Consider the following 24,513-nt stretch of genomic DNA (forward strand, 5'->3'; position numbering starts at 1 on the left):
TTCCTTTTATTTCACCTACTTGATAATTGAAATTCAATGCCGTATTGGCAGAACAAATGATATACACATCATCTTTATTCAAAATTAAGGTGATATATTAAATATGCAAATCTAAATCTACTCCTCACATTTTACTTCAAATTTATAAGAAGCTGGATATGAATAGTGCATATGATGCTACTATATGGTGTTTATTTTTACATGCCTTTTTTCTAATGTTTAGAAAATCTAAATTCGTAGATACAATTATGTCATATTTCGGAGATTTTATTCACAAGTTAAAAAGATGACATTTGCTAAGTTGATATTTACTTCTATTCTTCCTAGACCAGTTGATCACATGAAAACTGGAGCTAAAGTCAATAAAGTTAATACTGAGTTAAAAAGATTGTGTAAAAGAAATAATTGATTATATTGTAATTTGTATAGGAGTTCCTTACACGACAATATTCCAGATTCTTCCTTATTTGCTCCGAGAGATGGGCTTCGTTTAAATTTTGCTGGTACAGAACTTTTCAGAAAAAAAATAATCAATATTATTAAGCATCAGAGTATATAAATTGTAATGTGTTACAATTGTGTTTTTTATTTACTTCATACATGTATATTGTTTACTATAATTATTCTTTTTTCTCTTTTCAGAGAACTTGCATCCTGAATATGATGCTGGTTTTCCTCTAACTACTCAAGATCTACATATATTTTGAGTTGGTTTGCTGTTTTGTCCTTTCATTATCTATACACATTTTGAAAGGATGGAGCTTATTTGAAGTGAGAAAAAAGAGTGATGATAGTATGTCTGGTTTTTATCATCATTAACTGTTTTGATAGTTCTTATTTTATCTTTATTTTTTTTTGGCGGCCTTGCAGGCTTGGCGGATGTTTGCTAAAAAATTTGGTTATATATCTATATGTATTTTCATTTGTGTATTTAATTATTTATGATATATTGTATTTTGTAATATATTGAAAAAATATTTATATCAGGCAATACAAATTATACCTATTGACTTCCATTTATTTCACCCACTTGATAATTGGTTTAATTTAAGATTTAAATTATTTAATTAGCAAACGGTGAAATTTATATTTTACACCTCAGTAATCACACTGGTTCAAACTAGATTTTCGTTAGTATAAACTCTTGCATTAAATTTACTCACTATATTATTTCGCTCTTTTTATTGGATATAAACTTTTCCTTTGTTGTTAATTGTTTATTTATACTATTGCAAAGTGTTTTCTTTACATTTTTGAATTTGATATTACGTTGAAATTACCCACCCTCCCTCCCTTGTTAGATGTTTTTTCCCTTTTATAAATTTATAGCGGCGGATGGTTGCCAAAAAATTTGGTTATATATCTATATGTATTTTCATTTGTGTATTTAATTATTTATGATATATTGTATTTTGTAATATATTGAAAAAATATTTATATCAGGCAATACAAATTATACCTATTGACTTCCTTTTATTTCACCTACTTGATAATTGAAATTCAATGCCGTATTGGCAGAACAAATGATATACACATCATCTTTATTCAAAATTAAGGTGATATATTAAATATGCAAATCTGAATACAATAAAGCTATTGCAGAAATGTCTCCATGCGAACAATTGGTTACATTAATTTGTTTATTTAGGATGTCAAATTCACTTTTTGCATATATTTTTCTTATATATTCTTTAAATAACAAACAGTTTTCTCACCATAAACAGATGCATGTTATATCACTACATTGTTAAAATAATCACATTTGTGTACACATAATAGACATCAATATACTAATAGCAGTTGCAAGCAGATGCATAGTATGGATATATACGCGGTTTATTACAAATATAAGCTGCTGTTGGTTTAAAGATATAATATTGTTTTCGTTTTTACTTTTTGCCAACCATTTCATCTCTCATACAAGGAATTAACCCTTTTCGGAAAGCTACTTCGAGTAAATCATCTGCAGTAAGAATTGTTTTAGGATATTGCTTCAATGCCCATTTCAAAAAGACGCAGAATTCCGACCAATCAACGGAGTTGTCGCTATCCATATCGAGAGCCTGCAACGCTTTTTTAGTATCGTTACATCTGTAACAGGCAAAATAAGGGGCCATGAAACCATTGTAGAAGGAGTCGAAATCCAGGAGGTTATCACCTTGAACTTTATCTTTCAGGTCCCATTCGTCCCATCTTTCACGGATTTCCTTAAGTAGGTTTTGTCCATGAGGTGTCTTAATTGGATCGTTGGCGATTTCGTCTCTTATTTCATCTGTGAGTTTTCCCCCAGCTCGGTCGAACAAAACAGCTAACCCACATTTACTCATATACTCTTCTTTCCTAAATATAATAAAAACATGCCAGTGCACTTGTGAAAATAGATAAAAAAAAAATGAAATATAAAAAAGTACTATCCCGAACATTAATTTGTTTTTTTTTCGGTGGTGAAGCAGTGTTCGCGGTCTATTTATTCCTTGTAACTTTTCATTTCGAACATAATTTTAAATTTATTATAACTTTTAATTAAAGTGGTTATATTTCTGCCATTTATTTGCTTTGATAAAATTGTACAATACAATGTACAATGTACTTATAAGTTATAACTATGGTGAGGTCGATGACAATTGTGCAATGAAAAGAAAACAAGGAAAAGGGTTTCAAATTTAAACCAATAGGTTTTCAAAACAAAGCTTTTACAAAGACTCTATATATTAATATAGCGGATAAAGCGATGAAAAGGAGAATTATAGAACAATCTCTCCTCTTCGTGAAATATTAGTAAAACAATGTCGGTGAAGATACTGATTATTTTTTTTTATATACAGTAATCGACTAATCGTACATTTTAAAGATTATATTTTCTTAATTTGAATTGTGTTATTAAAAATTAAGATTTGATGGGTAGTTAACACATTGGCAATCATACCGCATCTCCCAATTTTATTTATAAAAACACGATATGTTACATTCATTGTTCATCGAGATGATTTTATGCATTTAAATCAAGCTTGTGAAACTGAAATCAAAAAATCAAACTCTTTGCTGCAAATTGATAAATAAAATTGGAAAAAATTATGCACATACAAAATCTAAAGATCTTTCAGGTCACAATATGAAATGAATGTATGATACTAAGAAAAAACAACATCGTCTGTCGGATGAGATAAATTTATCTTCAGTATCAAACACATTTGCACTTACTTTTGAAGCAGTTGCTTTTTCAACTGTGTTGTTTATTTTATAGAAAATGTAAACAAACCTGTTCGCTCGCAAATCTTCTAGCATGACTTCCTTCATAAGATTGGCTCGCTCTATAGTAAAGTCATCGTTCTCGCCAAAATAATTGACTAACTTAGTTACGACCATTTCTGCTGATGAAAGAGTGGTTATTCGAATAGGAGCTTGTTCCTCGAAAAATTCGGCAAAATCGAATTCTTCAGCATTCAAATCAAAAACGAAGTCGAGAGCACGTGCACCATAAACAGGCTGTTTGATGTGGGGATCAACTCCAGTGGTTATTCTGGTCATGTTAATTGCTGCTTTTCTCAGGTATGTGCAATTAAACTTTTTCAACACTCTTTTGTTTCCCATTCTAATCATATTAAGAATTGTAACTATAGATGGCGCATTTCCCATGGCAGCGCCTTCTTTTATTACACTAGCCCAAATTCCATCTGCTCCATCCATAAGTACCTATATATGGAAAAAAAACACTCAATTTTGTTTACAAATATAATTACCTAATATCGATGACTATTTTTCCAAGGCTGTTTAATATGAAATATTTAAAGTCTAAAATTTTCAAAAACAATAATTTAAAAAAAAAATACACATCTCTTGTTGTATACATTGCCTTCATACATAACTTAAAGAAACTTCATTTCATGAAAAACATGATTGTGTATAAACCTAAAACAAGAATTTAACAGAAAACGCACTATCTTAATAACAAGTAGTTCCTAGATAACTCTTTGAATATATATATTACTCACTTGTTCGTCCATAAATATTTTGGGTAGCGTTTATTGTTCCCGGAAGTTCCTTAAGATCTGATAAATGTCATGTTTATGCTTTTTTTTTTATTAATCTCTTTATTTGTATACTTAGGAAAATCATTATTAGAACTGCCAATCAGTGCTAATAGTGATTTTCCTATGTTACGCAGTGAAACAACACATGGGCGTATAATCCTCAAATCAAATTAGCCTACATGTTAAATAATAATAAGGGTGAATAATGTTTGAAGCCATGGCGTTGTTATATTATTTCGACTTGTGAGTTTTAATGCCTCTTTCGCCTCTCTTATTTTTTTTGCATTTGAATAATAATACATTAAAATAAAAAAAAAATCCTTTTCATATTATTTAACGGCTGTTTTAAAAGTGTTTTGAACGACATTTTGCACTACAATTTAATTCTCTTGCTCTACTTTCTTTTTGTAAAAAGGCAACAAATTTAAGATTATTTGGTCAAAAGGCATTTTTTTACCACTTTATCACCGAGATCAGGTTTGGATAATTTTTAAACAACTAATCAGTGAGATATATATGTATTAGTGTTGTCAATGGTTAACCGGTTAACCGTTCGAACGACCGAATACCGAATACCAAAAAAGCTAACCGGTTAACCGGACTTCTTTCAATTTAAATAGATTTCATATAAATTTGTATTGAAATCATTGAATAGTTGTGTTTTCTTTAAATATTATTTTGACGGATCAATTGTCCAGTTTACTGATTGGTATTGTTAATCCAAAAATATAAAATTAATTAAAACTTGTCTCCCAGCTCGGGGAATGATCTTAAGGAAACATAAATAGTTTCATGTTTTTTTAACAGTAATTTTTAATCAGTAATACAATTAAATTTTACGATTTACTTCATTATTTCACTTTTGATCTTATATTGTGTAGACCTACATCTGAATGTTAAATCTCCGTCGTGCAAGTCTTTGTCATAACTAAATGCTAAATCAAAAACTGTAAAAGCAAGCCAACGTGAGTGTAATCAATGTATACTTGATGGTACGAATATCAGGATTAATCAATTTTAATTGAAACAACTCACATTATTTTTGGAGACAACAAGACAAAATGGAAAAATCATCGGTTCCAGACATATTCAATTCTACGAGATCAAGACATTTTTTTTTTATTTTTCAATTTGAAGTTAGTACAAACGCCATAATTGACACCGTGTATTTGATTGTTAAAAGTCAAACTTCGACAGGAATCTTCACAGACAAGCTTTTTAAAACCAAAGGCCAAACTTCAATTCATCGTATTATAAAAACGTAAATGTATGACATGGATGGAATGTAGTCACATTGACACTCATACCACATCTTCTTATATCGATGTGTAGGGTACTTTTGATAAGGCCTTCAAACATAAACTTCAACTACCGGTTAACCGGTTAATCGGTCGAACGATTATACGAGTAACCGGTTAGGTAAAAGTGTACGATTTGACAACACTATTTATGTATATGTTAGCGGCAATAAGTAAAATTAGGCATTAAGCTTAAATCCTAGGCAATAAGCTAACGCCTAGGCATTAAGTTATTGCCTGAAATTTTCAGGCATTAAGCTTATTGCCTGAAACCTGATGATGATTATTCATCCTATTACCGAAGATAATTTTAGGCAATAAGTAAACTCTGGAATTTATGCATATTGGCTGATTTATTCTTGAGAAAGAGTCGTTTTTTATTATATTTCTAATTCTACATTTACAAATATACATTCATTTGACAGATCTTCAAAATTAGTAAGTTTATTTAGTAATTTTGAAAAACAGAATAAACTCATACTTTTTTCGTGTTTGTGTGGTATAAATAAGTATCAAAAAGACTAAAAAAAAGTAATTTTATCCAATTGAAAAAGGGGGGAAATTCTATAGAATAATTATAATTATATTTATTTGAAAATTTGTACACTTCATTAGTCGAGCTGGTTTGAACTTGTCAAAAGTAGACCAAATTAAGATTGGATTTTTTTTTATCACACCATTTTCTATTTTTTTTTATTGGATAAGTAAATTGTCTTTGTTAATAGTTCGACAATTTGTGATAACAAAATGATTTTTTAACACAAATTTCTTTCAAGTTTTTATATTTCTAAATTAAAATTTGATGCATTTTAATATAAATAACATATTTTATTTGTTAATTTATTTCTGGTCTCTTGTGGAGATTTGTCATATTGGTAATCATGCCACATCTTCTTTTTTATATTTAGGATGACACTGGGTCCTGTACTTTTGCATTGTTAAAATCGGTGAAATTTGGTTTTTTTTCTTCTTTTCATTCTCAAACGTATGTTATTTGCAGTAAGAAAATAAAATAGTTGAAGTATTCAGTATTTATATGAAGATGCACGAGATTTTCCTATGAACTTTTAAGTATGAAACCGTGACGCTTCGAATTCAGGTCCCTCAAAGCATAACATGATTTTACCGATTATATATTTAATTTTTACTATTTACAATTATTTTGTTCAATTCTAATATAAAACGTAGTTATATTTTTTACTTATATTTTGTTTCAAAGAGTTTAGATCTACAATCATAAAATAAAAAATATTTATAACCTTTCATTTAAAACTAGTAATTAATCGGTGTGTGAATTAATGTTTTTGGTCGAATTTGATACAATATTTCATTTTTTTCATTTGCTATTTTCTTTTACGCCAATACTTAGGACATCCCAGCTAATGAAATCCTCAGATAGCTTTCGATGTGCAGAATGCTAAGAAATGTCGTAAGTTGATCCTAACTATATCATATTTGCTGTCCTAAGAATATCTTATAGGACTAATCTTAGGACAGTGTCGATAAACAGGCCACAGTTATCATAATATTATTATGTAACAAAAATATTTTAATTTAAATGAATAAATGTCTTTTATTTACTCGCATTTACATTTTAGGCATTTAGCTTAATGCCTGCTCACATTTTTCAGGATTTAAGCTTAAATCATAGGATTTAAGACTAATGCCTAACATCATTTAGGCAATAGACTTACTGCCTAGGCGTTAGCTTATTGCCTAGGATTTAAGCTTAATGCCTAATTTCACTTATTGCCGCTAACATATACAATAAATTATGATAATTAAAGACATGTCACTTTTATTGTAAACGCATACCTGCAAAGCTACAGCATCACAGTAACCAAATTTCTCGTGAACATGCACCAAGAGATGACCTTTGAAATTATTGGCATTCATGACCTTTCTTATATGTTTTGCCCATGCGCCACATTCCTCTGGAAGTGATTGCCCTCTTGGTTCCTCAAACATCAGACCAAATAATGGTAGTTTACATAGGAAATCAGTTACTTCAAAAACTCTTTCGGAATCAGTTGGCATAGCATCTGGGAGGTCTCTGAAACTTACGAATACTTTTGCCTCTGTACCCAAATTTTTAAAAACCCAGTCTACCCACTTTTTAAGCAATGCGCACATCTCTTTTGTGGTGAATCTGTCAAAATCATACGTAGAATCTCCAAGATCGATTTCGAAGATAACGTTATACAGACCAGCTTCTTTCATTTTTCTTAGACCTACAGGAACGCTTTCAGTGTCAGGAACTTTCTTCTTTATTGCTGAAAAAGGCATATACAATGTCATAGTTTTCAAAGGTACCAGGACTATAATTTAATACGTCAGACGCGCGTTTCTTCTACATAAGACTCATCAGTGACGCTCAAATCAAAATAGTTATAAAGCCCAAGAGCAATGTAAAAAAATGTTAATAAAAAAATAACAAGTTATGGTTTACGAGACGTATAGACAAAGCTGCTGATCTTTCTGTGGCACTGAGTTCATCTCGTATTGTGTGGGGTGTCTTTAGATATAGGAAGATGTGGCATGAGTGTCAATGAGACAACTTTCCATCCAAATAACAATTTATAAATTAAAGTAATCCATTATAGGTCAAGGTACGGTATTCAACACGGAGCCTTGGCTCACACCGAACAGCAAACTATAAAGGGCCGCAAAAATTACTAATGTAAAACCATTCAAACGGGAAAACCAACGGTCCAATCTGTACAAAAACGAGAAACGAGAAACACATATGAACTACATAAATTAAACAGACGATAACTACTGTACATCAGATTCCTGACTATCGACAGGTGTTTTTCTGGTAATAAAAATTTCTGAGCATGGTCTCTCTGTCCGTCTTTTTTCTCCATTGACTTATGTGTTTTTTAATTGCTACGTGACATCTCTTTCCTTATTATACATTGAATGCTTGATGGTTGTTAAACTTTATTTTTTTTTAAATACATATTCGGAACAATGACTTTATTTGAGAATTGAATGCTTCTTTTTGTAACTTCATTGGGGTGTAAAAGCGTTGACCGAAGTACAGTTCGTATGAAGCGCGGAAGCGCTTCATTCTAAAAATATGCGCACGGTCAACGCTTTTACAACCTTATGAGGTTACAAAAAGAAGCATTCAATACTTATAATTGCATTTTTTTAGCTAGGATCATGAAAACACGATTTTTTTAAATTTAATTTACCTGTGCACTTATTTTGGGACCTCGTGTTATCATAAATGATAAGTTTTATTGAGTCATGCAATTGCTTTAAGCCTCGTGCTCACCTTGCCGGATAGCACGAACGGAAGTCTAACGGATGAAAATAAAAGTTGTCCGTTGACAAAATTGTTATCCGTTAGGAGTCCGTTGATGTACTGACCGAATAAAACGGACGTGTAACGAATGCATAACGGACACACACCGGATATGCAACGTACGAGAAACGGAAACGTACCGGACAGAACGGATGTCGAACGTACATCCAACGGACAAGTACCGCATTAAACGGACACATAACGGAAGCATACCGGATAAAACGGATGAACAAGATATACGGAAAAATTAAAGGCGACAATAATAATACATGTAAATCGCATAAATATTCAAAATGTTTCTGTGTAACTGGTTTTGGTTTGTTCTTCAAAATGCCGCCAGTGTCTGATCAGAAAATATAAGAGCTGCTTGATTGTGAAGACGTGCATTTACGTTATGAATAATAAGAATTCATGAACCTTAAGAAATCTGACGTACAAATAATTGGCATTTCTGACGCGAACTTTTCAAGTCCGTTTCTTATTCGTTCAACGTCCGTTTTATCCGTTAAACGTCCGGTAGAAGTCCTAGGGTGAATTTATCTTCCAGACCTCCAACGGATGTATAACGGACACTTAACGGATACAAAACGAAAACGAAACGGACGAGTATCGTACAAAACGGACACCTAACGGACGTTCAAAGGATATTTTATCCGTTGGACATCCGTTCAAAGTTTTGAACATGCTCAAAATTTTCCACAGGACAAGAACGGACGTCGACGGATAAAAAGTACGCTTAACGGACATGCAACGGATATGGACGGACGTCTAACGGATAAGAACGGACGTCTAACGGACATGAACGGATTAAAAAAAAATTATCCGTTAATCGTTCGTTCGAGCTATCCGGTAAGGTGTGACCGAGGCTTAAGGAATAACATGTGATGTGCACTTAGCCAGTCAGAATAACGTATTATAATGAAACATACATCTAATGTTATTATAAGTAACTGACCTTCAGTTATTTCTGAGAAAGCCCAAAGGCCTGCACGATCCTCTCCTTTTTCAATGAGTTGTTTGATAAAGACATCATCTACACGAGTGCTGTGGTTGAAGGAGGCAACTATTGTATGCTTAAATCCACATTTTTTAACTTCGTCATAAACTTTCCACTTGTTTTCAATGGTGTGACCTCTAAGCTGGCCTACTGTGCTCTCTCTTATTGAGTTGTCTAGGACAAACAAATCTAAATCTTTCAGAACTTCGTATTTTTTTATACTTTCGGCCGCATCTTGTTCATAGACTTTGGCCAAGTTTTTAAACTGGCCATTGCATGCTTCACGTGCCATTTTCTTTATCTGAAAATATTAATGGTGCATGGTTACTTAAAAATGTTTAATTAAACACTAAAATATCAATTTTGAAGTCACTTTTCTGTGTTTACCTTCACCAGGAAAGTCTCAGACCCAACAATTGGAAAACATTTTAACAGTAAATTTGCTAGAGCTCAAACACAATTAGCTTAGCAAAGTAGAAAAACAGTATTTGGTTTAAAGTCGAAGGTTTCATCATTGTATTTAAAATTGAGAATGATAATGGGGAATGTGTCAAAGAGACAACAACCCGACCATAGAAAAAACAACAGCAGAAGGTCACGAACAGGTTTTCAATGCATCGAGAAATTCCCGCACCCGAATCGTGCTGTTTTTACATATTTGAATTTATTTGATGCTTACATTAGAAGTGTTTTATTTTATTGTTGTAAAATATGAGGCTTCTATAAAGCTCAAAGTATTGAAAAAATACAACTTGATTTTTGCATAAACATTTTAGGTGTCAAACAGTGCACACCAAATGTTATGGTTTATTTTGAATTGTGTAGATATCCTCTGATATATTTTAGAATGTACAAAATAGTGAAGTAAATGTACTGGTTAAAATTATTATCCAAAAGCAACTGTATTCTTAAAAACTGCTACAAGTAAAAACTGTATAATTTCTGTAATATTAGAAGCAGTTGGATTGATCAACTACAACAATTGTTATTTAATATAGATTTAAATGAGATCTGGTATAACCAAGACAATTTGATTATTGATACACATTATTATTATTTGTAAAAACAAGGATATAAAATTGAGAATGGAAATGGGGAATGTGTCAAAGAGACAACAACCCGACCATAAGGTCACCAATAGGTATTCAATGCAGCGAGAAATTTTCGCACCCGGAGGTGTCTTTCAGCTGGCCCTAAATAATATATACTGGTTCAGTGATAACGAACGCCATACTAAACTCCAAATTATACATAAGAAACTAAAATCCAAAATAATTCAAGACTTTAATATACCAGAGGCTCCTGACTTTTTGACAGGTGTAAAAATACATAGGGGGAGGGTTGAGATCTCATAAACATGTACAATGTATAACCCGCCGCATTTTTGCACCTGTCCCAAGTCAGGATCCTCTGGCCTTAAAGCTCTTGGGCTGATATTGGTATCTTGGGATAATACGGCACATGATACGGATTTTGCCATATTATTCTCTATGTATCAAATTGATAATCTGATGTATCAAATTAATATCGTCTCTCTGAATTGGATTATATATTTATTATTCAATCAAATTGACATTAACTCATTATATTTGTCAAAACCTGCATCTCTATCGTCCCATGGCGTTCTTAAGAATAAATTGTTGTTATTTGATTTAGAATATGAGTTAAGAATATAAGTGCGTATAAACATATAAAATATACTTACTATTGAAAAATCGAAATATATATTCAGTTTTATAAAATGAATAAAAAAGAAAGTTTGTGAAATTATATGAGTAACATGTATATATAGCCATCATCAATAATTATAATTAATCTGTTTCCTGATACTTCGGAAATTGATGTTCTTGTCTCTTAAGGTTGTTCGCTACTCTGTTTAAAAATAACAAGATTTATAGTTGATATAGACGTTTATAAATTGATAATTCACAAATAAAAGGAACTTAAAAAGTGATCCGTATCCTGTTTTATTTTAGATTTATCATATGTTTAGTGCAAAATACAGTAATTTTGTATATCTAATAATTTTCATGTGGTTAGTTTAACTTTTCATTACCTGATGGGTTAAACAATAATGCAAATTTTTACGATTTTATTTTGATTAGAATAGATAGCAAACTTTTCAAGAAATGTTTTTCTTGGTTTTTTTTCTTAAAATGATCATTATTAATATAATCGCAAAATAAACAATAAAACTTTAAACATTTCTACATCTTCTGATATTTATTTCATATAAATCAGTTATGTTGTAACTTTGTAATGTTTTTTTTTAATATTAATTTAGTTTAAATGATTGGACAGTTTCGTTAGTGGATGCATTTTTATACATTTTAATAATCGTATGTATTTTAACTAGTTTCATATAGAAATTGTTTCACAGTCTCTCATAATTCTTTACAGAATGGTACTTGTATTTTATAGTTGTGGATTGTCTGTTTTATATTGTGTATATACTCTGTATGTACTGTATATTTATGTATTGCAAGTAGTGAGACTATAGTAAAATATTGAATCTGAATCTGAATCTACATGGTCTTAAACATAAAAGAAGTCTATAAAAAAGTCAGCTAGAAAAATACAGGAAAATCATAAAAGTTCTTTTCTTGCTTATAATATATCCCGTCATGATATTTGCAGGCTTATGGAGGTAGAACGTCATTGTTAGAAAAATTATAAACATGATAAATATCGAGATTCAATGAAATACGTATTGCAAAGAAGAGATGAACCCTTTCCTTGGCTTCTTTTTTGCGGACGCCGAATTATACATCATATATAAGTTTTGAAGAAGTTTTAGTTTATTGTGTGAAGTGAAAAATATTTGAATCTACATTTTAAATTGATACAAATAAAAAAAAATTCTGCTCTATAGATTTCCTTTCCTAAATGAAGTCTGAAATATATCCATAATAATAAATGCACCGTATTAAATGCATTTAAGAGAACACCTACACTTATAAACTGTTACGTGTTTCATACTATGTAAAGAGACATGCATATTAAATCTAAAAAAAAAAGGGAATTCTTAAAGCTTATTTTGACAAATTTTAAACATATTTCAACAAGTATAAATTACATGTTCTAGAATAGAGCTACAAACAAAAATGCTGAGACTGCTCTAAAGATTTTTTTTCATAAATGAAGTCTGAAATATATCCATAATAAATTCACCGAATTAAATGCATATATGAGAACACCTCATAAACTGTTACGCGTCGCATACTATGTTTAGAGACATGCATAATAAATCTAAATTAAAAAAAAGGAATTTTTAAAGTTTATATTGACAAATTTTAAGCTAACTTCATTTCAACAAGTTTAAATTACATGTTCTAAAATAGAGATCAGAATTGTTTGTATTGTAGTAAATTTAAGTCTTTGATAGTTTATTCAAATACGCTTGACATCACCAAGAGCCAATAAATACAATTTTGTGTTTTATAAATTAGTCCCTTCAATAAATAAAAGTCGTCATAGAACAGTCTCATTTCCATACCGGTATTCGAAATGACTCGTTGCTTTTACAACAAAAATGTCATAAAAACTTGACTAGATCTTCTAGATAAATATACAAAAAGCAAATTTTAGACAATGTACCCTCCTAAGCCTTGAAGTGGTTATTCACATATAGTTAATGGCGTTTTTCTCACAATGACTTCCTACCTCCATAAGCCTGGATATGTCGTGGCTGGTCACATATTTTCATACGAAAAAACTGGTATCTCATGAATCTGATTCTATTAAAATATATGATAAGCAGAACAATACATGGCAAAATCTATATCGCAAGCTGTATCACCACTATACCAGTATCAGCCCTCGGGACTGATATTGGTTTCTCGTGGTGATACAGTATCTAATACGGATTTTGCCATGTATTATTCCATGTGTGTGTGTGTGTGGGGGGGGGGGGGGGTTCGTAGGGGTCCTGATCCCGACATCCCGGTATTCGAAAAAAGAAATGATCCCGACATCCCGGTATTCGAAAAAAGAAATCCCGCCGGATCCCGACATCCCGGTATTCTTATAAGAAATCCCGCCGGATCCCGAAAGGGTCAATCTCGAAATCCCCAATTTAAAAACATCCGCTCCCGATGTCCCGAAAAAGGTCCTGCCCCTCCCCCTTAATATGTAATCAATAGAAATTTTCAAACGGGGAATGATTCCTCAGTCTATTATAGCTTTCATACATTTACATTTGCACCTTTTCTTTCAAAAACTATGAAACAATTATAGCAAGGATTTTATAAGATTTAAAAACATGGCTTTTACACTATACTAGAACACAGCCACGATATCGCGGGTTCCTGGCTGATATTAAGTACCTATTCCTTATGTTCAGTCTGGATTTGTATTAGTATTAGTATTATCATTCAAGTCTTTATGATTATAAGGAGGTTTTTTTCGGCTTTCCAATGTTTTAGTTTGAACCCGACCTCAGGTTTTCTAAAAAATACCAGATACTAGTTGTAAACATAATATGTTTTGGTCATTGATTGAATTTAGTAGTGTCAATCTCTGTATAATGACGGAGTTCTTGCTTGGTTATTGGAGTTTGAACATTGATAGTAAAAGAAAATTCCGATAAAAACGTTGAATGTAAATGATATCAAACTCCAAAGACTTTTATTATAGGACTAGTGTGATTATGACCCGTGTTTATAGCAATATCTCAAATCAATCGTTGAACCTGACAGAGACAGAGACAGGTGACATTACTATTGGTATCGGATTCGAACGGGATTTTTTAATTATTTGGTAATGTTAATTGATTATGTGGAAAACCTTTTTTTCCTGGGCCTAAATTGATGTAATTTGTCCTTTTTTTTTTATTAGTAATACATATAAAGTTGGGATGGCAACAAGCACTCGAGTACTCGGTTACTCGCTCGGAAGGACTAGTACTCGAGTACAATTTTAGAACTCGGATACTCGTTTGATATAAATCTTGAGATATTTCTCCTCACATTTTCGATCATTCTAGTAACGTTGAAATATTCCTTCGTAATACTATTTTAAATTCATTAAGAACGTAAATACGTTAATCCTGAGACTTTTATTTGGTACTAGTAGTCCGTTATTTCCGAAGGGATGTTTTCATGAGCACTACTTGTAACAAAAAATAGAATGGCAAACAGGTCTTTCATCTAAAGTTGTTGACCAGATTATATTTCTAATGTGCTTTATATAGGACATTTGCGCTTTTGCAATATTTGGTTTTTATGACTTCCCTCCTCTGTAAAACGGGATTGGGATTAAGTTGAGGAACACGCGGCAAAAAAGGGACCGACACATCCCAACAAGGCCACGAAAGATGAACTCCTGTCACCACGAAGAAGGAACTGAAACATCTATTTTTAAATATAAAAATGTTAAGAGAAAAACAAATCACGTCACTGTAAGCATTCCAAACGTATACGTAAGCACTGCCGTTATACAGATAATCAAATTGTAGGTCATCAACAAATATAAGAAAACATGTGAGCGAGCAACACAATATTAAACAGACAAACAAAACATATGGTCCGAGTACATGTAGTTATCGTCCTTTGATTTTTTTGTACGAATATAGTCCTTAGTGTGGACAGTGTGTTTCTTGTCAATTTTTGTTGATACCCCTTCCAAATTTATTTCTCCATGTTTTTTTACTCAAATAGCAAGTAGGGGGGTGAAATGACACTGTAAAAAAATTGAGTCATGAATTTAAAAAAGTAACATGTAAGCAGTGATTTGGTACAGCTGAATAAGGTTAAAAATTAGCACTTCGGAAGCTGTCAGAAGATTTCAAGACCCCCTTAACACAAATTGTACATATTTGGAGTTAGAGCCGATGACGTTTTCTATAATTTTGATATAATTTGTCCCAAAAGTAGTACAGCACACTGTAAAAATATTATTGAGAAAGCGCAGGTGGGATTTTTATAAATTTTAATTTATTGCCTAAAAGTCATACACTACGAAGTACCTGTGTACTTAGACCATATAGAATATAAGTATATCGTTACTCACAATTAATCGCTACTGATACAGAACAGAAATTATCTCTTTTCACCAGTTTTTAAATATTTTAAAGTCATTCAGGTGATTTGACACTTATAATTTTCTTACAATAACTTGAAATGTGATTTAAACATCTCTTTAAATTGAGTGAAATAGGGCGCAAAAGTATATATATATATATATAAAGGGCTTGTTATATATATTTAAGATGATAAATATCTCTTCTATTACAGGTATTTACTTGTAGAAATACTCAACTTATAATATACATTATAAAAAGGAAAAGGAAATTCACGAGTGAGACAAACGTACGCAGATCCGGATTTAGGGGGGGGGGGGGGGGTCAGGAGCCCGGCCCCCCTTCTCTGGAAAAAAAATTGGTTGCTTATATAGGGAACCACTGAAGCATGACCGGAGCGTGCCCCCTCTTAGGCAGTCAAGGGGCCCCACTTATGAAAATTTCTGGATCCGCCACTGTTACTAAATAAAAAAAAATAATAGACTAACTAAGAACGTAAACATAACACTGTCCTGTGTCCTGTGTCATAACACTGTCCTGTTTTATGTGTCCTGTGTCTACGATTGCTTTATGACACTCGACCAACGAGGCTATTTTCGAAAGCAAATTACAGATCTTACATTGTTTGGCTGATGCTTAGACGAGTTGTATATATATATATATAGAAATATACGTCTAAACATGTGACGGACTTTTTCCATCTAATGACCCGTAGGTCTGTAATACTCTAGCTTAAACCATAATATACATTAAAATTTTATATAATTTGACTCAAATTTAGCTCAACAACGCGTTAGATCTGTTAATTTTCGTTCGCAAAATTTTGTTCTTCCCTTAGCAGTATTTGAATCTTTGCTTCTGTGTCATCGTGATACATGCACTTTTATGAATAAAGAGTTATCTTATAATATATAGCCTATATGTATTTTAATACTGGTATATATACATGTGTATGTACTTACTTTAAGCTTTGATAGATAGCTTTGATACATAATTATGGAAGCTGATCTGAAAAAGATGTCCACTTGATACACCCGTGTTTATATTTTGTTTAAAAAAATATCTCTACCTTTACTTGTTCATCAGACGTAAACAAAACTGACAGAGTTGTTGATACGCACCAATTGTTAAACGAAGGTTTAATCTACATCATTCTTTAATAAAGTGACTCAGGCAGAAACTTTAATTGGTTACTGTAATGTTTACTATAGAAACAAATATTTTAAAAGTTAATAGAAATCAATCTAATTAAAATTAAATATTATAATTGCTCCCGTTTTGATATGCCTCGCATCAATCAGAATGGAAGCAGATAAAGGATTTAATTTTAATTAGATTTGATATTATCAACCAATCTTAAATTGTTAATCAAGGTCAAGATTAAAAACTAAACGTTTAAACCCTAAAGTTGCATTGAGATTCCTCGAATAGAACATGACATATATATTTGATATGAGTTGGAATGGCACAAAACAAAACACCAATATCATAGTCCGCTCTTAGTCCGACAGCCTGTTTAATAAGGGACTGGTTGGGACTATCAGAATTAAAAGCACAGTCCAAATCTGAAAAATAAAAATAAAATGCTGTACCAGCCTGACACTGACTATCCTATGTAACACAAACGAAAGTTCCATTACCTTGAAGTTCATATACAATTTGCGATGAACAATGTACGGTTCATTCGTTTTTCACACAGACGTGTTTCAATATGTATACATGTACTACATGTACAACTGTAGTACTATATCTATCGTTCCCAAAATTGGACGTTGGACGTCACAACAATTTAGGAACAATATGTGAAAGTATTGTCAAAATTATATGATAAATTTGATGACATGTGCTAATCATACATTATCACAAATAAAACCCAAGATAATTTTAAAATTTAGATTGTGTCACTCTTATCATTATAGTGAAAAATGTATGTCCACTTAAATACATGTGCAAATATTTTTTATCTTTTTAATAATGTTCCTCTTTTTAATAATATTTCTAACTCTTATTTGCCACAGACAAATGTAATACTTAAAACTATTCAACAGTGCTCATTCCCACAAAAAAAAAAAAAAAACAAGCTCAAAATTTGGTGGTTAGACAAGATTTATCAACAGCGATGGATGCGCATATACATTGGTGAAGGGTTATATAATTATGTTAGAGAGAAAAGTAATTGTATGTTCTGCTGCAGTGCATATGACTGCAAGAGGTATTTTAAAAGTTTTCTGGAACCCCAGATTAAAAGTTGAACTGCAACATTGCAAAGAGTTAGTGTATTATTTTATTTTATCAAAATGTTAAATGTTCGAAATGTTGAAATTTTTATTGTTAATTTATTATTCTGTGGAAATTTAAATCTCAAGAATCTTTCTGTAAGTTTGAATGAATTATTCTAGGTTTTAATTTGTACCAGAAGCCCAAGTCACGCATTAGTTAACAGGGATTTAAAATGTCCACGATTAAAATCACATGTACATGTGACTTTGTATATTCTAGAGAATTTAAACAAAATGTTCAGCTACATTTAAAGGAACCTATGTGGCACCGTTAAAGTCCACAACACCGCTAAAATCCACAAAAAAATTCCACTAAAGTCCACAACACCGTTAAAGTCCACAAAATTTCCGCTTAAGTCCACAAAATATCCGCTTAAGTCCACAAAATGACCTCCGCTAAAGTCCACAAGAAAACACCGTTAAAGTCCACAATAACAAGTTCCGCTAAAGTCCACAAAAAAGCACCGTTATAGATCTAATAAAAAGCATGGACTTTTGTTCTTAGAAAGTATATCTTGTCAGTATAAATTATATTTTTGATGAATGAAAAGATTATAGTATTTGCTTTATCATCCCTTTATCACCATAAATTTGATCTTTGTGTTGCGATTTTCTATCAATCAAACAGACAACATTTTTTAAAAGTTATCTAGCTATTTTACTCGTTTTATTCTTTAGTAAATATTTGTTCATCCACAAGAAACTCCAACATAGCGTTCTCTTTATGTATATGCTAGAGACATAATTTCGAGCCTATTTTTGACATTTAAATTTCCTTTGCAAATATCTATATAACATAAGTAAGATTTCCATTCAGTGTCTGTTAGGCTCCACAGCAGCCAAAACGGTCCGTAAATCTCAAATATAGACTTAGAACCATCATGTTCTTGTTTGAAATCAAAATAATGATAAAGAATACCACAAATTCATGCTTTTTGTGGTGCTCAGCAGATTTCCATCACTCATTGGTTTGCATATTTGTTTTGTTTTCAAAAAGGAAAAGGAATTTGTTTCAGAATGAAAGATGAATTGAATAAATTATACGCGGATGTAGTTCTGTAATGTGTATTATCCATGATGACTACAAGTATAACAAAAATATTTCAACAATGCTACATGTACATGTATATAAATTATGTTCCAGACAATATGAGTATTTGAACCGTACGCGTACGGTCTGGACCATATAAGTATACCTGAATGTATGCTCGTACCGTATGAGTATACTCGTACGGTTTAGTACGAGGTCGACTATACATGTGCATTTGTCAAATTTATCAAGAGTCAGAAAATGAAATAAAAACTTTAACCAAATAAAAATGTGACGCTACATTTTTAAGTATGAAATTGAGTTCAAATGCTCAAATTGCAATTGACGTTATGGAAGTACATACATGTATATTTTGGAAGATAAGATTTTAGAACATTTAGGAACGTTGTACTTCAAAAACCGTCAAGCCAGTAAAGTATAATGGTCAAAAGTATTTGTCACCTACAATTAGTTGTTATATATATCATGAAAATCTACGTTTTTTGTTCATAACAAATACTTAGGGACTATTTCATGTATGATTTTAATTAAATTAGTACCAATAGAAGCAGAACTCTCATGTAGGTTTATTTGTTTATTTGGTAATATATCTACTTTGAAGCGTTAATTATCAATTTCTGGTGATATAACACAAAGTTTATATTTTATCCAAAAAAAATATTTGCACCAGGAGAAAAACAAAACTAACCGAAGAAAAGTATGACCAAACAAACAAATATATATTTAGACAATTATGTGCCTTTCAACAAATGGTTTGTGAAAATCCAACTGTAAATGCCTTCAAATGTATTTTTCTTGTATTCACTTGCCGATGTATTTGTGTGTTGAGAAATCCAGAACTAATGAAAATAAGTGTCTATGAGCATTGGAGGGTGTGGATATAGGATAAAGGCAGGGTGTGGATATAGAATAAAGGCGATAGGAACGTTCATCTTGCATTGAGCACGAACACCAACAATTGTTGAACTATCCTATACTCATATTGATTGATAAAATGAACGTCACATCAAAGTACACGGTATCTCTTTCAGAGTTAATTTCCATTCTTTATTCCCTAATTTTAAAGATACTTTTACTAGTATGAAGTTTTAGGCTGAAACTTTTACGAAGTATATAATATCAAAGAATGTTTCTATTCTTTTCAATACAATTTTATTGGTTACTGTAGAACAGATTTAGCGTTTTGTGAGTTTATACATATCAATGTAGTGAGTAATTTTGCATGTGATTAAAACACTTTACCAAGATACACAACTAGACGTGTATGTATATTTTTAAGCCCCATTTATGGGCAGTGGTTTTCCCGTTTGAATGGTTTTGTGGGACCTTTATAACTTGCTGTTCGGTGTGAGCCAAGGTTCTGTGTAGAAGGCCGTACCTTGACCCATCATGGTTTACTTTTATAAATTTTAACTAGGATAGAGAGTTATCTCATTGGCACTTATACCACATCTTCCTATATCGATCAAATCAGGTTTTATTTTGAAATTTTGGTAGAAACCCATTCAAAGCATTCGATTCGATATCCGATACTAATCGATAAAAATATAATTTAAAGCATTGAATATTTTCTTTTTTATTTAGAATTTATCATACTGGCTTCATTTTTGCGTTCTGAAAATCATATCACATTATTTTTCGTGGTTTTCTATAACGAACACCGAAATTAATAACGTTAAACGTTGGTTAAAAGTTTTGCGACAGGAGACCTTTGGGAATTCATAAACTTAGTATTTTTTTGTGTAATGATATAATCAAGATTGTTGCCTGAATGCCGTTCAAATGTTATAGATTAGGAGGCACCTTTGCTTTGTATATTAAGTATGTCAAAAAGTGATTATATGCAAAGAATAAGAGAAAAAAAAGTACTTGTAGAATGCAGTTATACTAACTAACGAATTTACAAACTTTTTAGAAATGATGTCCAAATTGGCAATCATCATCATAATACAAAGATCAAAATTAATGGAACAAAATCATATACAGATACTGTACTTTTTTCATGTATCAAACTGATAAAAAAAATACTACCGAGAAGAAAGGCCCATGCTTTGTATTGTACTAACGGGATAAAAATAACGAATATTATGTTTTAACAATAAAAAAATGGTGTGGACTTTAACGGTGCTTTTTTGTGGACTTAAGCAGAACTTGCTATCGTGGACTTTAACGGCGTTTTCTTGTGGACCTTAGCGGAGTTCATTTTGTGGACTTTAGCGAAAAGTTTTTGGACTTTAGCGGCGTTGTGGACTTTAGCGGGAAAATAGCGGAGCACCTGAGATCACCCGTTTTGGTGGGGTTCGTGTTGCTCAGTCTTTAGTTTTCTATGTTGTTTCTAGTGTACTTTTTTTGTCTGCATATCTTTTTCAGTTTTAGTCATGGAATGTAAGTTTATTTTCGATTTATGAGTTTGCTGTTCATCTGATATCTTTAGCCCCAATATTACAATTTATCTCTTTTAATATGATTGTCTTGAACCTCTTTTTCATAGTTCAGTGAGTGACTATATAGCTACTCGGTGAATTGTTTGCTATGTTGATTCTCTATTATAAGTTATATGCTAACGATTTTTGTATGTGTGCAACTATATGGTCATAATGCCAATCTAACAGTTCTCATTTGACCACGTAATCATTGATAATTCACAAAGTTAAGTTTCCTTGTTCAAGTCAGTATCTCAGATATGATAGCAAATTATATTATTTGTACTATATTGCAAGGTGAACATATCTGTCTGGCAGGTATAATATAAACACCTGTCATTTATCAATAATTCAACATAACTTGAGGTCATCTGATGTTCAGTACTTCAGTACTTTGATTAAAACAAATACGTTACCACAATTTCAAGTTCACAAGTACATGACAGGACAATATATATATAAGGAAAACATCCTCAATAACAGTAAGAAAATCAGAAATAAAGAGTTGCGCCATAAGCGCATGACACGTTAGTCGCTTTTTCGAAAAATGAAGTTTTTTTAACTCCTCAATGTCATATTAGAAATTTATAAAAAAAAATATCTAAAGGGAGGTTATTCTTAAGAATTGAATGCTCTTTTTTGTAAATTTATTGGGGTGTAAAAGCGTTGACCGAAGTACATTTTGATTAAAACACGCCTTTAAAAATGTGCGCACGCTCAACGCTTTTACAACCCTATATAGTTACAAAAAAAACATTCAATACTTATAATTACATTTTTACCTATAGAATCATGAAAACACGCCTTTTATTTTACCTGTGCACTTTATTGTGGGACCTCGTGTCATCATGAATGAAAAGTTGCATTGTGTAATGCAATTGATTAATATCGAGAGATTGCTAGTTAGCCAATCAGAATAACGTATTATGATGAAACATACATCTAATGTAATTATTAACAGATATAAACCAGTCACTTACGTTTCATGAAAATTCTCAATGAACTTTTGATTGTTACCGTAACCTGTTTACTTACTAAAACCTTAGTTAACATGCACGTGATGTGTAGATATATACATTAGTCTTACCGATCTTCTATAGCTACCTTCATATGCATATTAAGACTACAAGGCTAAAACAGTGACCAACCCTCAACAAATATTATAAAAAGACTTTCATTGTCGATAGCAGCAAGGTTATAAATAGTGCACAATTTACATCTAAAGGAACAAACGATTTCTCATAAAATAGTATACTGTAAGTCAACATGTTCAACTTATTTTCGCAGATACTTTTTTTGCCCTTCACCCTTTCTATTCCACCTCACGGCTATTTAATTATGCGATTTTCTAATTAACTTGATGCAGTTAAAAAGAATTGATCTAAGTTTTACATATTCGCGACAATTTTACATATTCGCGTTATTTTTCTTCTCGCGAAAGTCGCAAAAATAATTTGGTTTTTACAATATCTGGTCACATGTTTTAATGTTTTAAGGTATGATAAGTAAAATGAAACCGAAAAAAGTTCGAACAAACACATCTCTGTAAGAGAGTATAATGATACATGTACATTTTACCAGCCAACATATCAAAAATTGAAAACAACAGATTTAATTATTTCAATGCGTCCGAAGCTCTTTTCTGGATTTACCTTCATCAGGAACGCTCAAAGCCAAACATTTGAAATCGAGAATGTATAAGTACCTAAACCGTTATATGACAAAAATATCTAAAATTGATAGCCAGATTCATCTAAAGTCAACTTTGCCTGAGGGAGTTGAAACCTTTGTTTCTTAATAATTCAAAATTCATAAACGGACAATTTTAGAAAAGTTTGTTAAATCATGTCAGTACCGACTGACTACTGAGCTGATGCATGATACCGTCACACCTCCCAACTCACCCAAGTTATATTTAATACATAAAGAGCACTAGAGAGCATATACGAATAGTTCCTGAATTTAGTTTGCAAGCCTTTAAGTTATTTAAAGATAACATACCTTCGAAAGCTGTTCGTGTTAAATTTATATTGCCGAAAACTTATCTGCGCATTAACTTATATAACTGACAAGGTCAACCCAGGTGTAATTTGTGCATCGATTACGTAAATAAATATTAACCAACTTTTATGATTGGGTTGGTTTGGCGTCTTCATTTCTGTACCTTTTAATTGAGGCCATTTTATACTATTTATTTTATTGTTTGTGAACTGTAATCTACTTGTTATAGGACGTTAAGCAACTAACATTCAATAAATCAATCTATTTGTTATAGTTAACATCCGATTGTTCTTTATTATTTATTGTTTTGCCCATTTTCTCATATTTGTTTTCAGTTCTCTATTATTTTAACCCTATTTAGGCCTTATCCATTGATAATTTTCGCTTTTTTTCTTTTTTTTTTATATGTATGCCTTTATCTACAGTACAAATGCACTATATTCGAAAGGTTCTCCGAGCGAATGAATTTCACAACCATCAGTAATAATACATTACAATATTTCAAAAACCCAAAATACTGTCTTTAACAATACGTTTTTATCGGTTATGTTCATCAGTTACATGTGTTATATGATCAAGGAAAAACGTTAGAAAGGTATATAATTGTAGAACATACAACCAAAAGATCCTAATTCAAAAATATAAACAGATCAGTAAAAAAATATTAAAGGTTACTGTATCTTTGCCTGAGAGCAGTTTAACCTTGTAAACAGAATTAATTTAAAGATTAAGGTTTTCTTATATAAAATGTAATTTGAAAAAAAACTTCGCCATTGAAATACAATTTTTATTTCATTAATTTAAGACTGACATATACTTTTTATATCCACATATTGTATTTGATTATATTAATATATAGAGATGGATAATTACAGGTGTGCCACTACGATCAGATAACCAACAAGATCGGGGTTTTGCTCATATTGAAGGGGACATCGCTTGAATGTGTAAGGATTGAATTAAGTCTATGAAACATGGTACATTTATTTATTTTGCTCTAAACAAGCTTTCAGGAACTGCAAGCAGACTTTTCTTTTGTCTTTTTGGTCTTTTCGTTTAGTGTTTTTTTTTTTGTAAAAAAAAACGTGGGTCGGGTCGGGT

General features: G+C 31.5%; 1 protein-coding gene across 6 annotated transcripts in view; it reads right to left on the reverse strand.

Moving 5' to 3' along the window:
- Positions 1 to 1,529: 1,529 nt before the first annotated feature.
- Positions 1,530 to 24,513, reverse strand: part of LOC139488899 (uncharacterized) — a 38,786-nt gene continuing 15,802 nt past the window's right edge. For 2 of the 6 annotated variants that reach the window (XM_071274866.1, XM_071274864.1), the window contains exons 2-5: positions 9,598 to 9,940; positions 7,145 to 7,602; positions 3,260 to 3,693; positions 1,530 to 2,340 (exon numbers count right to left, since the gene is read on the reverse strand). In XM_071274866.1, coding sequence (XP_071130967.1) covers positions 1,890 to 2,340; positions 3,260 to 3,693; positions 7,145 to 7,602; positions 9,598 to 9,931 — 1,677 coding nt within the window. In that variant the 5' untranslated portion in view covers positions 9,932 to 9,940 and the 3' untranslated portion in view covers positions 1,530 to 1,889. The other 4 variants (XM_071274861.1, XM_071274867.1, XM_071274865.1 and 1 more) reach the window with 4 other exon arrangements.

This window comes from Mytilus edulis, chromosome 9, assembly GCF_963676685.1.
Source record: "Mytilus edulis chromosome 9, xbMytEdul2.2, whole genome shotgun sequence".
NCBI classification, from domain to species: domain Eukaryota; kingdom Metazoa; phylum Mollusca; class Bivalvia; order Mytilida; family Mytilidae; genus Mytilus; species Mytilus edulis.